The 16,063-nt window shown below is 37.7% G+C and overlaps 1 protein-coding gene across 12 annotated transcripts in view; it reads left to right on the forward strand.

The window, feature by feature from the left end:
• LOC127455032 (DNA (cytosine-5)-methyltransferase 3A-like) overlaps positions 1-15,613 on the forward strand; it is a 115,849-nt gene extending 100,236 nt beyond the window's left edge. For 11 of the 12 annotated variants that reach the window (XM_051722570.1, XM_051722567.1, XM_051722573.1 and 8 more), the window contains 8 exons: positions 1,476-1,560; positions 3,478-3,623; positions 7,423-7,513; positions 7,683-7,831; positions 10,529-10,614; positions 10,971-11,040; positions 11,139-11,257; positions 11,443-15,613. In XM_051722570.1, coding sequence (XP_051578530.1) covers positions 1,476-1,560; positions 3,478-3,623; positions 7,423-7,513; positions 7,683-7,831; positions 10,529-10,614; positions 10,971-11,040; positions 11,139-11,257; positions 11,443-11,584 — 888 coding nt within the window. In that variant the 3' untranslated portion in view covers positions 11,585-15,613. The remainder of the gene's footprint in view (positions 1-1,475; positions 1,561-3,477; positions 3,624-7,422; positions 7,514-7,682; positions 7,832-10,528; positions 10,615-10,970; positions 11,041-11,138; positions 11,258-11,442) is intronic. The other variant, XM_051722568.1, reaches the window with a different exon arrangement.
• Positions 15,614-16,063: the final 450 nt, after the last annotated feature.

Here is a 16,063-nt window from a genome sequence, read left to right on the forward strand (position 1 = left end):
ATGTATAGTATATACTTCTGTAAGACCAAGGATGTCACCATCTCAACATCCTTTTGCCACATGACCCAAAAGCATCTCAATGGTTGAAAGTTGTTGTTTTTTTTTTTTTTTGGGTCTGTGAACAAACATAAAACAGTTGGTCCATATGGGTTCTTTTGTTTTACATCACTGATGCACTGAAAATCTGTGCTAAAAAGAATCTTTCGATGTGAATAGACCTTTTATTCATCATGATTGTAGAATCTTACTTGGGTTAACGTTAGATATAAATATGTATTTTGTTTTCTCATTGTGGCAGATCACTAGTTCTCTACTGAAGGAGGAAGCGAGGGCCGGGTAAAATGTCCAACGTAAAATTTTTATTTCACACACTCTTCCATCTAACACAAACAGTCTGCTTTTCAGCACAACACATAAATGCACAGATCAACTCTGTGTGCGTCTCTCTCTCTCCCCTCTGGTGGTCTGGACTGCCCTTTTAACCCCCTCCAGCTCTCACTGCAACACAAAACAGCTGTTAGAGGTGATTTCCCACAGGTGTCAATCCTTACCGCTCTTCCTCTCCCGGCCTCGTTATCCACAGACGTTGCTCGGCCACGCCCACATCACCACACTCATCTATATTTTATGGCACTTCTCCAGTCTAGTATTGAGCAGTTGTGGCAACTTTCATTAAAACTGTGGTGCAGTTTTGTGGTATAAAAGTGATACTTCACCCAAAAATGAATATTCTGTCATCATTTACTTACTTTCATGTTTTTTTTCCATACCCATATGACTTTCTTTTTTCAGTGGAACAAAAATGGTGATGCTTGGTAGAATATTAGCCTCAATCACCATTTACTTTCATTGCATCTTTTTCCTTGCAGTGAAAGTGAATGGTGAACATCTCCTCTTGTATTCCACAGAAAAAAAGAAAGTCACAACAGGAGGGTTAGGAAATGATGACAAATTGTTCATTTTTGGAAGGACTATCCCTTTAATAGTTTGAGAGTTTTACTGTGCAGTGCTACTAAACCCTTTGCCTGCCAGACCAAATAAAAAAAGGAGCTCACACATCTTGGCTAACACCCAGTGTGCTTGAAGAACAGCCCAATAATGTTTGGTACATTGTGCCTTTAAAAATAAGTCTTAACATTACACACAGTTTTAGTTTACATGCTTAATTCTTTGTTCGAAAAACAGTACAGGTCGGCAAGTGTTTGCTATTGTTACGTTACATTATTGAATACTCAGACATTTAACAAAGACCACTGATAAGCAGCTACAGTACTCACAAGAGTATGGTTAATAAAACTGCCCAGCAAAACTGCATTTATTTTACAACAATAACCCCTTGTTAATGGACTGGTTTAACATAAAGGGCTTCTTGTTACTTACAGACAGTATGTACAGACAGGTGGTCTTTCATTACAGAAACCGTGTGCTATAAAGGTCCCTCTCGCCCCCCTTCTTTCTCTGTCCTTCTCTTTCAGGAACCACCAAAGCTCTACCCTCCGGTTTTGGCAGAGAACAGAAAACCCATTCGTGTGCTGTCACTTTTTGATGGGATCGCAACAGGTTAGTGAAGAGTGGCCACCCTCCCTTTTATCCTCTCAGCAGAAAATAGTGCTGATCACATTACACTCATCCTGGATTTTAAAGTGCACTTAGCTAAACTGTTATACGGGCCGCCCATCGATACTTCTGTACGCCTCATGTTCTAATCAGCATGATCACACGTGAAGTCGGCATGATGTTTCCGATAGTTTCGGTACCCTAGGATCGGGGACTATATGCCGTCGCGCTGACATGCAGCATTCTTATCAGACATGTTTGCAGTGGTTTCATTGTATTTATCTTTCCACCTGGCGCGATTGGCAGCACGTTGCATCAGCTGCATGGGAGACTAGGGTTCAAAGCCAGGTAGTAACCTCGTTTGAATAATCAATGACAAGCATGATTCAGAGGTTTCACATTTCCCACTTCTCCCTTTTTTACTCCACTAATGGTTGGGGGATAGAATCTATAAATATATGCTTTTCATTGTATAATGTCCTGTAAAGCTGAAAACAACTTGCTTCACTACTAGCTTTTGGCGACCTCTCCTGGACATAAATGGAGCTCACACGTGCCCTACAACACTTTCACCGCTTTGGCCACTGGGGGCAGTGTTTCGAAATTTTGGTCAACGTATACCGATTTTGACGAAAGAAAAGTCGATCTACTTATTCCGATATTACTGTGAGATCAGGCTGGTTCTAATATGTGATAGAACTGTGGGGATTAACTGCAGTTGCAGTTTTGACCAACTAGATGGTCTGTCTTTTTACTTTAAGTCTACACGTTAACCAATAGCAAATAACTGTTTAGGCCTTGTTTTTGGCTACTGTTGTAGGGAATGCAGACTTTATCAAATTTTGCCAATAGTTAAAGGAATATTCCAGGTTCTATACAAGTTAAGCTCAATCAACAGCATCTGTGGCATAATGTAGATTACATATCAGCGCGCTAATAAACATAAAGTCCACATACGTGTATTTTGCGACATTATTTACTCAAAATGTGAAAAAAAAAACATGTTTAACATTAACATCTGTGGGTAATTTCGCTTCATTTTAATATACATTTTGTTATATTTTATTTTGTTATCATCACTGTACAATACGGTTCTATTCATTAACATTAGTAAATGCGTTCCTATATTCACTGTGCATTTTCACATTGAGAAACAATGGGTTTATCCAAAAGCTGAAAAATGTTGAAAATGATTATTTGCATGTTTATTAGGTGCTACTAGTTGTAAATCAAAAAGGGAAATGGAAAATGCACACAGCAGTCACTCTCGGGTCTCAGGAGGTTAAACCCTCCAAAAATTGGCGCCATTCACATTCATGGAAAGTGCCTCACTGAAACCTTGATTTTTGCTTTTTTTTTTTTTTTAAGAAAAGTTGAAATTTTTTTGTGATAATAAACATTATGCCACAAATGCTGTCAAATGAGCTTAACTTTTGAACCTTTAATTCAGTAATTTAAAGTTGGTTAAATTTAATGTAAAAAAGGTTAGAGAAACCAATAAAAAATAACAACAGATCTGAAAAAGAATTGTTATTGAGATATGCTGAGATGCTCTCAAGAGTGAGCTTGACCTTCGGCCTGCACATCCCAGTCAAAATCTTCCTTAAATGTGAGTGCCCCTGTGTTTCAGGAGTAGTCCTCCACAATCAACTGCAAACTCACATTTAGGTCTGACTCCATATGATGGATCAAATTCAAAAATCTAATTATTTTTTAAAACAGAAATGTGCTACATTATGGAAGTAAAATGGTTTGTGAAAGCCTTTTAATTTTGACTGATCATTATGTGACATTCACTTTTACAACTGGGAGGACAAACGACTGGGAGTCATCTATTTATGTAGAGAATAAAACTAACATTTAGTAAACAACAAAATTGTAAATAATTTTTTAATGTCATGTTGTTTGTGATTATTTTAGGGCTGTTGGTTCTAAAAGAGCTGGGGATCCAGGTGGAGCGCTACGTGGCCTCAGAAGTGTGTGAGGACTCCATTACTGTGGGCATTGTTCGGCACCAGGGACGCATCATGTACGTGGGTGATGTGAGGAACGTCACCCGCAAACACGTGAGTATCCACAAGCATCTTTCATCCTAGCTCCCTCATACATAAAGCACACGGTCCACACATCTAATAACAATGTTTTATCATTGGCGGTGTTGTTAGTTCATGCACTCTGACACATTCAGCTGTTGTTCTCATGCGGGTTGCACAAGTTCAAATCTGGCACGCAACATTTTCCAATCCTTTTCCCCCTTGTGCTGGTAATTTTTATACTCTCTCCACTATTAAAATTAAAAGCAAAAACATGCATAATTATATATAAAATAATGCACTGTAATTATTAATAAGTATATATATATATATATATATATATATATATATATATATATATATATATATATATATTAGTGTGTTTGTGTATACATACAGTGGTGTGAAAAAGTGTTTGCCCCCTTCCTGATTTCTTATTTTTTTGCATGTTTGTCACACTTAAATGTTTCAGATCATCAAACAAGTTTAAATATTAGTCAAAGATAACACAAGTAAACACAAAATGCAGTTTTTAAATGAGGGTTGTTATTATTAAGGGAAAACAAAATCCAAACCTACATGGCCCTGTGTGAAAAAGTGTTTGCCCCACCTGTTAAAACATAACTTAACTGTGGTTTATCACACCTGAGTTCAATTTCTCTAGCCACACCCAGGCCTGATTACTGCCACACCTGTTCTCAATCAAGAAATCACTTAAATAGGACCTGCCTGACAAAATGAAGTAGACCAAAAGATCTTCAAAAGCTAGACATCATGCCGAGATCCAAAGAAATTCAGGAACAAATGAGAAAGAAAGTAATTGAGATCTATCAGTCTGGAAAAGGTTATAAAGCCATTTCTAAAGCTTTGGGACTCCAGAGAACCACAGTGAGAGCCATTATCCACAAATGGCGAAAACATGGAACAGTGGTGAACCTTCCCAGGAGTGGCCAGCCGACCAAAATTACCCCAAGAGTGCAGCGACGACTCATCCAAGAGGTCACAAAAGACCCCACAACAACATCCAAAGAACTGCAGGCCTCACTTGCCTCAGTTAAGGTCAGTGTTCATGACTCCACCATAAGAAAGAGACTGGGCAAAAATGGCCTGCATGGCAGAGTTCCAAGACGAAAACCACTGCTGAGCAAAAAGAACATTAAGGCTCGTCTCAGTTTTGCCAGAAAACATCTTGATGATCCCCAAGACTTTTGGGAAAATGCTCTGTGAACTGACGAGACAAAAGTTGAACTTTTTGGAAGGTGTGTGTCCCATTACATCTGGCGTAAAAGTAACACCGCATTTCAGAAAAAGAACATCATACCAACAGTAAAATACGGTGGTGGTAGTGTGATGGTCTGGGGCTGTTTTGCTGCTTCAGGACCTGGAAGACTTGCTGTGATAAATGGAACCATGAATTCTGCTGTCTACCAAAAAATCCTGAAGGAGAATGTCCGGCCATCTGTTCGTGACCTCAAGCTGAAGCGAACTTGGGTTCTGCAGCAGGACAATGATCCAAAACACACCAGCAAGTCCACCTCTGAATAGCTGTAGAAAAACAAAATGAAGACTTTGGAGTGGCCTAGTCAAAGTCCTGACCTGAATCCTATTGAGATGCTGTGGCATGACCTTAAAAAGGCAGTTCATGCTCGAAAACCCTCCAATGTGGCTGAATTACAACAATTCTGCAAAGATGAGTGGGCCAAAATTCCTCCACAGCGCTGTAAAAGACTCATCGCAAGTTATCGCAAACGCTTGATTGCAGTTGTTGCTGCTAAGGGTGGCCCAACCAGTTATTAGGTTTAGTGGGCAATCACTTTTTCACACAGGGCCATGTAGGTTTGGATTTTGTTTTCCTTTAATAATAACAACCTTCATTTAAAAACTGCATTTTGTGTTTACTTGTGTTATCTTTGATTAATATTTAAACTTGTTTGATGATCTGAAACATTTAAGTGTGACAAACATGCAAAAAAATAAGAAATCAGGAAGGGGGCAAACACTTTTTCACACCACTGTGTATATATATATATATATATATACTGTATATTTAACGCATTAAAATTATTAAAATTAAACTTCAAAATTAATTTCTAGCCTTTCATCATGTTTATAGTTGTTGTACTTTAAAATGCACAGTGCCAATAGAAACTCATCATACCTTGTCAAAATCCTTATTATTTGTCACATTACACCCTGGAAATATAATAAAAATAGCATTATAACTTTTCCAGCTGTTTTTACACATTATAACCTTCAACATCAAAGTGAAAATAACATGAACAAAAATGCTGTACAATTATTACAAATTAATTAGTAAAATACCTGATTTAGATAAGTGATCAGCCCCTTAAGAGTAACCATTACAAACCAGTCACCTTTCAGATCACATACCTGGCTAATTGGCCCCACCGGACATCAGTTGTTGGGGGTTTGATTACTTCAGAATAAAACCAGCTGTTCCATGAGGATTCATTACTAGTAGTAGTAGTACATGGTAATGAATTCAAGAATTCACCATGGTTGGAAAGGTGCTTTCAAAAGGGCTCCGGAATAAAATTGTTGAAAGGCACAGGTTAGGAGAAGGGTACAAAAGATTTCAAAGGCTTTAACTATCCCTCTGAGTACCGTTCACAGCATTATTTAGAAGTGGAAAGTGCATTGCACCACCAAAACCTTGCCTAGATCGGGCTGTCCCTCCGAATTGGATGACCGTGCAGGAGGATATTAATCAGCGAAGCTATCAAGAGGCCAAAGGCAACTTTGAAGGGCTTTTACAAGCCTGTATGACTGAGATTGAACGGTCTGTGCATGTGACGACAATCTCCTAAGCTTTACACAAAGCTTGCCTGTTTGGTAGGGTGGCAAGAAAGAAGCCTTCTCTGTAAAGTGCCACGCTAAGTCTCGTTTGCACTTTGTGAAAAACACTGGAGGATTTCGATGCCGTGTGGCACAAGGTTTTATTGTCAGATGAGACAGAAATGTAATTTTTTGGACTGAACTGCAGGTGCCATATTTGGAGGAAACCAAACACAGCACACCACCCAGAACATACCATACCTACTGTGAAGCATGGTGGTGGCAACATTATGTTGTGGGGGGGTTTCTCTTCAGCAGGGACTGGGCAGTTGGTCAGGATTGAAGGGAAAATGGATGCTGCCATGTACACCCAAATTCTTGAGGAAAATCTGTGGCCCTCTGCTTGACCACTGAGGATGGGCAGGTGGTTGACTTTTCAGCACAACAATGACCCTAAACATACCGCCAAAAAAACAACGCAGTTGCTTAAGGATAGGAAGGTCAAAGTGGCCAAGTCAGAGCCCTGACCAGAATCCAATAGAAAACCTGTGGATGGACTTGAAGAGAGCAGTCCATCACCGCTCACCCCGCAATTTGGCTGAACTCAAACAATTCTGCAAGGAAAAATAGGCAAATATTCCGCAATCTAGGTGCGCTAAGCTAGTAGAGACATATCCAAACAGACTGATGGCTGTCATTAAAGCAAAAAGGTAGCTCTACGAAGTATTAAATACAGGGGTATGATCACTTTTCATACCATTATTCAAGTTTTTCTTCTTTTATACATTTTTTGAAAATGGTGCCTTTTTTCCCGTTATTTAAATGTTGTAAGGCATAATGTGTAAATAAAGATGGATTTTGTTTCTTTTTTAATGGGTTTTGATTTCAGGCTGTAAGACAAAAAAGTGACTGTTCCAAAGGGGTATGATGATTTTATATAGGCACTGTAGTTATTCTTGCGTTTGAGTCTACGCACACTTGTAATGCTTCACAGTATTCAGTCATTGTCTATTCTTTTTATTCTTCCATATCACAGATCCAGGAATGGGGTCCATTTGATCTTGTCATAGGAGGAAGTCCATGCAACGACCTCTCCATAGTGAATCCTGCAAGGAAAGGTCTCTACGGTACAGAATATTGTGTTGTGTTTGTGTTCTAGCATTTTGCAGTCATGTCAATAGGACATGACCGTAAACTTCAGTGTTTCTCTACCTATTTTTCTTCATCTTTGTAAGTCGTTTTTCATCTCTGTTTCTAATGTTATTCACATCTTGTTTTTTATCACCGCTCTCTCAGAGGGCACGGGTCGGCTCTTCTTTGAGTTTTACCGGCTGTTACACGAGGCTCGACCTAAAGAGGGAGACAACAGGCCTTTCTTCTGGCTCTTTGAGAACGTGGTGGCCATGGGCGTCAGCGACAAGAGGGACATCTCTCGCTTTTTAGAGGTGCGTGGCTCTTAAAGTCGACATGAAATCAAAATCATGTCATTTCTTCAGGAGAATGGTTTTTTTTTAATGAGGAAACAAAATTAACAAGTGCTCCCCCTCTGAAACGACTGTGCTTTTTTGCTGACGTGACCGAGGCTGTGCATACTGTACATATGAGCTGTGTGTAGAAAATAATGTTATCCAATAGCCAAATAGCTATTTAGGTGTGTAGGTATTGCAGCCTAGTTTGCACAATAATTTAATGGCAGTCATCAGACTATTTAGTGCCATTTACTATGAAGATTGGCTGAATAATGATCCATGATTTGGCTGCAAATAATATATCTTGATGCTGTCCTGTAGTAATGTTGGGCTTTTGATATAAACCAGTGGGTTTTTGCTGCCACCATGTGGTAGACTGACCTGCTGTTTAAGTAAAATTAACCCTTTACAGGGCTCAAAACTAAGCATTTTTCCACTGGCCCAGTCTGGACAGTTGTTCAGATTTCTACTTGCCCTGCCAACATTTTTAATGGCCCCAACACCATTGCAATACCATGACAAAGCTGTTTTTCCATCATGGCTTTAAAAAAATGTGTTCGATGTAAAAAAATGATTTAGTATATAATATACAGTACATTACATTTCTAAGATAATTTCCCCCAAAACTGTAGGCTATCATGTTTATAATTTGCAAGATAGCTTTATGCCTTATGTAACCCCATATAAGTGCTTTTACAGATATTAATTCATAAATACATCATATTAACCTCAGCTGTTCTGCCATTTACACATGTTTTTTTAGCAAAGAGTTCAGTGGAGCAGATGAAAGGTTCTCAGTCACCCATTTAGTCATGCTGCCAATTTTGGGCCATGTATAGTGTTTTCACAAGTAGTATCAAAGAATTAGTCACTGAGTTAAATATTTTATTGTTGGCTGAATGTAATAAACATGCAGAATAAATTCCTTGGAGACCTTGCTACTAAATCGGTTGTGACGTGTAATACACAGTAGGTAGATATTAGGCGGAATCTATGAATTAAGAATGTGGATATAAACATAAAATTAGACAACCCAAACAAGACCAACACTGACTGATAAATGGAAAGAAAATACCTGTACAGTCCAAAAATGAGATATGTAACAGGTGTGTTATGAGAATGATATGAAAAAAGTCATCTTCAAGCTGAACAGCTCTGATAATAATAATAATAACCATAGTGATTTTGATTCTTTTCATATCAAACGGCATTATCATGTCAAATGCTTACATTCTGAAACATTACCTATAGTAGTTGTTAAATGTATACTTATATTTTGGATACTGAGCAGCTCATGATTTCCAGCCACGTGTATTACCGGGGTTTAACAAAGTTTAATTACACATCATCCAGCGCTTTATCTCTAAAGGCAAAATATTATTTTAGAGAAAAGTTTTTTTGTTTTTTTTTTACTGTGGGAACAAAACTAGCGCTCTGTCCCTTTGCAAGTGTGCATGCACGCTGGACAGCACCTATGCCGCACAACAAGAGATGATGAGAGAGATGCAAAGAGAGAGATGGATTTACAGTCCAATACAAATAAACTATTTTTTTTTATTTTGTTTTTAGTTCAAATGCTTGGATTACTAGTTTTCACCATCATGTTAAAACAAATTGTGTAAGTAGGTGTACACCTGTACACCTACTTATTCATACGATTCATCTAATCAGCTAATCGTGTGGCAGCAGTGCAGTGCAGAAAATCATGCTGATACGGATTATGAGCTTTAGTAAATGTTCACATCAACCATCAGAATGTGGAAAAAAATTTGATTTCAGTGATTTCGACAGTGGCCTGATTGTTGGTGCCAGATGGGCTGGTTTGAGTATTTCTGTAACTGCTGATCTCCTGGGATTTTCACACACAATAGTTTCTAGAATTTACTCAGAATTGTGCCAAATGGAATGGATGGAAACACCTTGTTGATGAGAGAGGTCAACAGAGAATGGCCAGTCTGGTTCGAGCTGGCAAAGGCTATGGTAACTCGGATAACCACTCTGTACAATTGTATTGAGCAGAATAGAATCTCAGAATGCACAACATGTCAAACCTTGAGGTGGATGGGCTACAAAACCAGAAGACCACATCGGGCATTTTATTAGGAGAATAGTGTTCCTAATAAGGTGCTCAGTGAGTGTATGTGCAATCCCGTTCTGAAATTCATGAAGTGTGGTTTTTCCCTGGAATTTTCAACCCATTGGAAATTGAAACTGCTAAGACACTTGGAACAGAGCGAGGACAGTTCAAGGAAAGCACGCTTGGTGCTCGTGCTCGTCTGTCTGCACGCTCTTGTGCACTCACGCGACTGCCTCTGTGCGCTCAATATAATGTGCTCACTCGCCTCTGCTTGCTCAAAATAATTGTGCTTGAAGACTGTGTATGCTTTGTGTAATTTTTGTGCTCTCTCACTTCCTGCTTGCACTAACGTTATAAATGTAGCACTTGTTGGGCCCGATAAGGTATGTGACAGTTATAGCAACCGGCCCGAATCGCTCTTACACTGACCTCGGCCTATCGGGCAATCCTTATTATCGAGCCCTGCTTTACACAGTATATTGCCTCAATTATAATGTTGCAAATGCTCATTTTTGCACAACGGGATAGATTTAATGTAAAGGTTTCTGTTATTTTTGAATTTGTGATGTTAATATGTAACCCTCTGCTTCTCATAGTGCAACCCTGTCATGATTGATGCTAAGGAGGTGTCTGCTGCCCATAGAGCGCGCTACTTTTGGGGTAACCTGCCTGGCATGAACAGGTGAGTTATACGTGAACAACAGCATTTGCTCTGAACTGCTTCCTTTATTAAAGGGACAGTCCACCCAAATGACAAATCTGTCATTTACTCACCCTCATGTTGTTCAAAACCCCTTTGAGTTTCTTTCTTCCTTGAAACACAAAAGGAGAAGTTAGACAGAATGACAACCTCAGTAAACATTCACTTTAATTGTATGGAACCAAAAAGCATTCATACGGGTTATGGAACAACATCAGGATTTGTAAATGAGAATTCTCATTTTTGGATGAACTATCCCTTTATTTTCCAAACTCATTTCACTATTGTGTGAACTATTGTAAACTAGAAATTTCTTATTTCCTTTCTGTTTCTTTCAGGCCGTTATCTGCCATGTGCACTGATAAACTGGACCTTCAAGACTGTCTGGAGCATGGCAGGACAGCTAAGGTACCGTAAACCACCTAGTAAGAGCAGTTATCGATTGATTTCTGGATAAAGCTTCGTACAGGACCACAAACAGCATTTTCTCCTTACATCTTTTACAGTTTGACAAAGTGAGGACTATTACCACTCGGTCAAATTCCATAAAGCAAGGCAAAGACCAGCACTTCCCTGTCTTCATGAATGAAAAAGAAGACATCCTGTGGTGCACTGAGATGGAGAGGTAAAAGGAAATACATTTAGCAAAAGGAGAACATATCATATTCATCTATATATGCTAGGAACCTGAAAAGGCCAGAGAGACTGCTAGATTCTTAACAATAACAGATGTCACTTCTTACTAGTGTGAAAACATAAACTAAGTAAACAACTAAAGTAATGTTCATTTCTCTTATTCCTGGACACTAGGGTGTTTGGCTTCCCTGTCCACTACACAGACGTTTCTAACATGAGCCGTCTGGCCAGGCAGAGGCTGCTGGGGCGGTCGTGGAGCGTCCCGGTCATCCGTCACTTGTTTGCACCACTCAAAGAGTACTTTGCCTGCGTCTGAACTCAAAACACAGTACAGATGAGAAAAATCAAAACTGATGTAATACCAAGAGCCTTGAATTTATGCTCTTGTATGTTATTAGCAAGTTAAACATCAGAAAATGTATTTCCTGTTTGTTTTCCTCTGGTTTAGAATGATTGACTCGTTTAAATTCTATTTAAATTTTTTATTATTCATTTTACTTTTTTAGCAGTGTTATCCAGTATTTGAATTGATTTATGTGTGCAAGCTATACTTGAGACATGGACTCCTTTTAAGGCACTGAGAGACGATATGACAACAATCAGAGGCGTAAATGAGGAAATTTGATCAGACGGAATATACCATGGCCAAAAGTATGAGGACTCCCCTTTCTAATTAGCAGTTGGGCTGGTCCCCTTAAAGGGATAGTTCACCCAAAAATGAAAATTCTCTCATCATTTACTCACTTTCATGCCATTCCAGATGTTTATGACTTTCTTCTGCAGAACACAAACGAAGATTTTTAGAAAAATATCTCTGCTCTGTAGGTCCATAAAATGCAAGTGAATGGTGACCAAAATTCAATCCTTTTTTTTACTATAAATCTCTACTCTCTAGAATGTGAAAGTGAAAGTGGAGATTTATAGTAAAAAAAAAAGGACTAACATTGATCTGTTTCTCAACCAAAAATATCAAATCGCTTCAGAGGACATGGATTTAACCACTGGAGTCCTATGGATTACTTTTATGCTGCCGTTATGCGATATTTGGAGCATGAAAGGTATGGTCACCATTCACTTGTGTTGTATGGACCTACAGAGCTGAAATATTCTTCTAAAAATCTTCGTTTGTGTTCTGCAGACGAAAGTCATACACATCTGTGATGGCATGAGGATGAGTAAATGATGAGTTCCCTTAAAAGGCATAGTTTACCCAAAAATTAAACCATCGCCAATAACAGTTAATCACTTACAATGGAAGTTAATGGAGCCAGATGATAAATGTTAAAATACACACTGTCAAAAGTATAGCCACAAGACATAAACATGATATGTGTTAACATGATTTTAGTGTGATAAAATCACTTACTAAGGTTTTTCGTGTAAAGTTATATAAAAAAAACAACAACTTCATTGTCAGGACGACATAATGCCGCAAACCCTGTAATCTAGTAAACAGCATAACGCTGGTAAATCCCTGAATTTATCACACTAAAATCATGTTAACATGTATAATCTTTACGTCTTGTGGCAATACCTTTGAAACCATGTGTATTTTAACGTTTATCATCTGGCCCCATTCACTTCCATTGTAAGTGCCTTACCATAAATGTGATTTGAATTTTTTTGCATTTTTATTTTTTATCAACTTGTACAACTTGGAACATTCCTTCAATCCCCATGGTTTTTAAGTAAATGCTGAACAAGCACATATGGGTGTGGTGTTTAGGTGTCCACATACTGTAGGCTATTTAGTGTATCAGAAGAAAATTGATAAAGCTTTTAAGTTAGCCCAAACATTTCCACTTCCTGAGTTTTTGATTATCAAGCAGCATTGGGGTGCCGATCAGTCTAATTCTCATGGTGCGCGTCTCTCCTCTCCTTCAGCATCTGAGCCTTGGTGAGAGTGAAAGAAGGGTGTCTATCTCTTCAGTGTCAGGGGAGCTCTGTCTTAATCAATCCAAAACACCAGATCACAAATACCTCTTTGTTTACAGTTTCTATACACAACTGAAGGTAATAAAAGGTACTACTGTAATAGGTGACAATATGGTGCTTCAAGGTGGTGAAAAACATTGCAACTCATGTGGTGCTACTTCCCAAAACAAGATGGGGGTCACGTTTTGTACGGTGCCGGGTAAAACGAATGACGCTAAAACATCAACAGGTCAAGCCAGGTCTGCCACATCTCATTTTATATCTTTTTTTACAGCCTTTTTGTACAATGTCCTCTGGTGCTCTTTAAAAAAAACAAAAAAAAACGCCTCAGCCTTTCAATCTTTGAGGTCTGCTTCCTACAGTCTGCTTGCAACCGGAGTGCATGAAAACCAGCCACATGGGCAGTGATGTTTTTTGTCATCCATACCTTGAAATCAAAGGCTGTGGTGAGCTAATTTTTTTACTAGTGTCACACAGACCAGAATCATTACTGTACAACTCGTAGTGTGCGTTGCGGCTGCAGGATGGGTAGCGTCGGTCCTTTCTCGGCCAGGTGAATCAACCTTTGACTGTGGTGCGCGCGCAGACTATTTTCAGTCAGGTGCAAAACTTTAAAAGGTGCGGCTTCACAATGTTCTTCTACCTTTTTATAGCAATTTTGTGCTGTGTTACCAACAATATCAAGCACTTTTGTATATGTATACTTCTTTATTTCTTTGATATTTTTTAAAAATCTTTCCTCTTGATTCTTGTGAATTGTTTTTCGGGTTATGTTAAATGATGTGAAACTCTTGCCGTTATATAAGGTAATACTATGTTGTGTACAGTAGGGCTGTGCCAATAGATGTGAAAGAATGAGCTAGGATAGAATAAGTCCATCTGTCGTGCTAGTGGTGAAGGGGCTGAATTCAAATACCACCCCTCTCATGTTCTCACGTGCTACAGAGTCGCTTTATCATAACTCGCGTCGAGAAAGTAGTGTCTGCTCACAGTTCTACCGGTATATAATCCAAAAGTGAGTGTGTTTGTTAAATATCCCTGTAGGAAATTAGTCGTTTTCACAGATGGGGTGTCATCATGACACAATCATTAACTACGTCTGGTCCCTAGCGTAGATCTGAAAACATAATTATGGATGTTGACCATGTCAATAATTTAGTTGTAACATGCAAGCTATGTAATAGATGAGGCTAAATTTGTGAATTTGGTTAGAAATGGGCTCTAATGAAAACCTTGTTAGCTTCTTTTTTTAATTTAAGGCATTGCACTGCTTACATACCTTAAACATTTTTCATGTTCAGCAATGTTTCTTGTTATTTTCCAAATGCCCAGATTTCTTTTTGTACATTTTGTACATAAAAATTGTCTGTTGCTTTTTTTTTAAATGACCTATGAGATGTACAAATATAATTCTTTGCTAATATATTATCATTGAATCAAAACAGCACTCAAATCGCAAAGAGGGGGTGTAATTGACACAATAGCAACAGGTAAATTGACATAAGCTATAAAGAAGCAGGGTGTTAGAACTGTGTGTCTTTTGTAACTCATATTTATGTGTTAAATGGGGGGAAAACTAAAGAATGAGGTCGCTAAGTAATTTTAACAGTCCCATCTTTACTGCACAGCCCTACATACAAAAGTGTGTTTCAATTTGCTTTTTAATTCTTTTTTTTTAATTAAGAGAGGGATTGTAGGTGTTTCCTAAGGTGCTAAACATTTTATCTAATTGAGAAAAATATATTATTTGGAAAAGATATGAACTTTTTTTTTTCCTTTTATTATTGGAGAAACACTTATTTTACTCACTCATATAAAGATATTAACAAAGGCATTTTAACTTTGTACTTGAAAAAAATAATAAATGATGAAAGATTCTTATATTGTTTTAGAATAGATATTGCTGTAGTTGGTGCTTATCTGTGGGAAATCATGTACTCATAATGGGAAATGACAAAAAATATTATAATAACATTTGCTGTTAACATGAACTTGCTTAATATCCAGGCAGAATTGCTTCTAAGTCCTACATTCCATGCCTTATATCCAACCCTCCATTCTCTTGTTTTGTTTTTTAGTTTCATTTTGTCATTTTATTTTCTCTGTTTTGTTAAATTTTGCTTTATTTTGGTATATTATATTTTTGGCTGTAACAGCCATTTGTTTGCTCTCCAAGCAGGTTCTCTGTATATCTCAGTGACACTGTTGATCTGTGTGAGCTCTGTTGTGTCATATAAACTTATTTTCAGGCCTTCTCTCCTTCTGCAATCAGCTCATACAGCAAATGTAGCAGTCATTCACCACCTCTCCCCATTTCTTTCGTTATGTGCCCAGAACGAAGAAAAAAGGCTCCTTATGTACTTGTGCTGGAGAACACTTGAATAAATGTATTGTTTTTTGTGGAAAAAAAGTGCAGTTGTTTGTTTTCTTTACAAATATTCACAGCAAATACTCATATTATTAAATTATCAATTACATTTTGCAATAATAATGTATCGAAATATTTAGTTAATACTGGGGAAGGTCATTAATATAGCATTTATATTAAAATAATTATATTAACACTTTAGGTCCCATTTGTTAACATTAACAATAAACAATACTTTTAAAGCATTTATTAATCTTGGTTAATGTTAACTTCAACATATAGAACCACTTTTTTTTTTTATTAATTGTTTTTATCAAAAGTTATGTGTTAACAGCACTATGAACTAACAATAAAAATTTGTATTAATTAGCATTAACAAAAATGTATAAATGATGTAAAAATATATATTGTTCATTGTTAGTTCATGATGCTTAATGCATTAACTAATGTTAATGAATGGAACCTTATTGTAAAGTGTTACAATAATTATAT

This window comes from Myxocyprinus asiaticus, chromosome 17, assembly GCF_019703515.2.
Source record: "Myxocyprinus asiaticus isolate MX2 ecotype Aquarium Trade chromosome 17, UBuf_Myxa_2, whole genome shotgun sequence".
Taxonomy (NCBI): Eukaryota; Metazoa; Chordata; class Actinopteri; order Cypriniformes; family Catostomidae; genus Myxocyprinus; species Myxocyprinus asiaticus.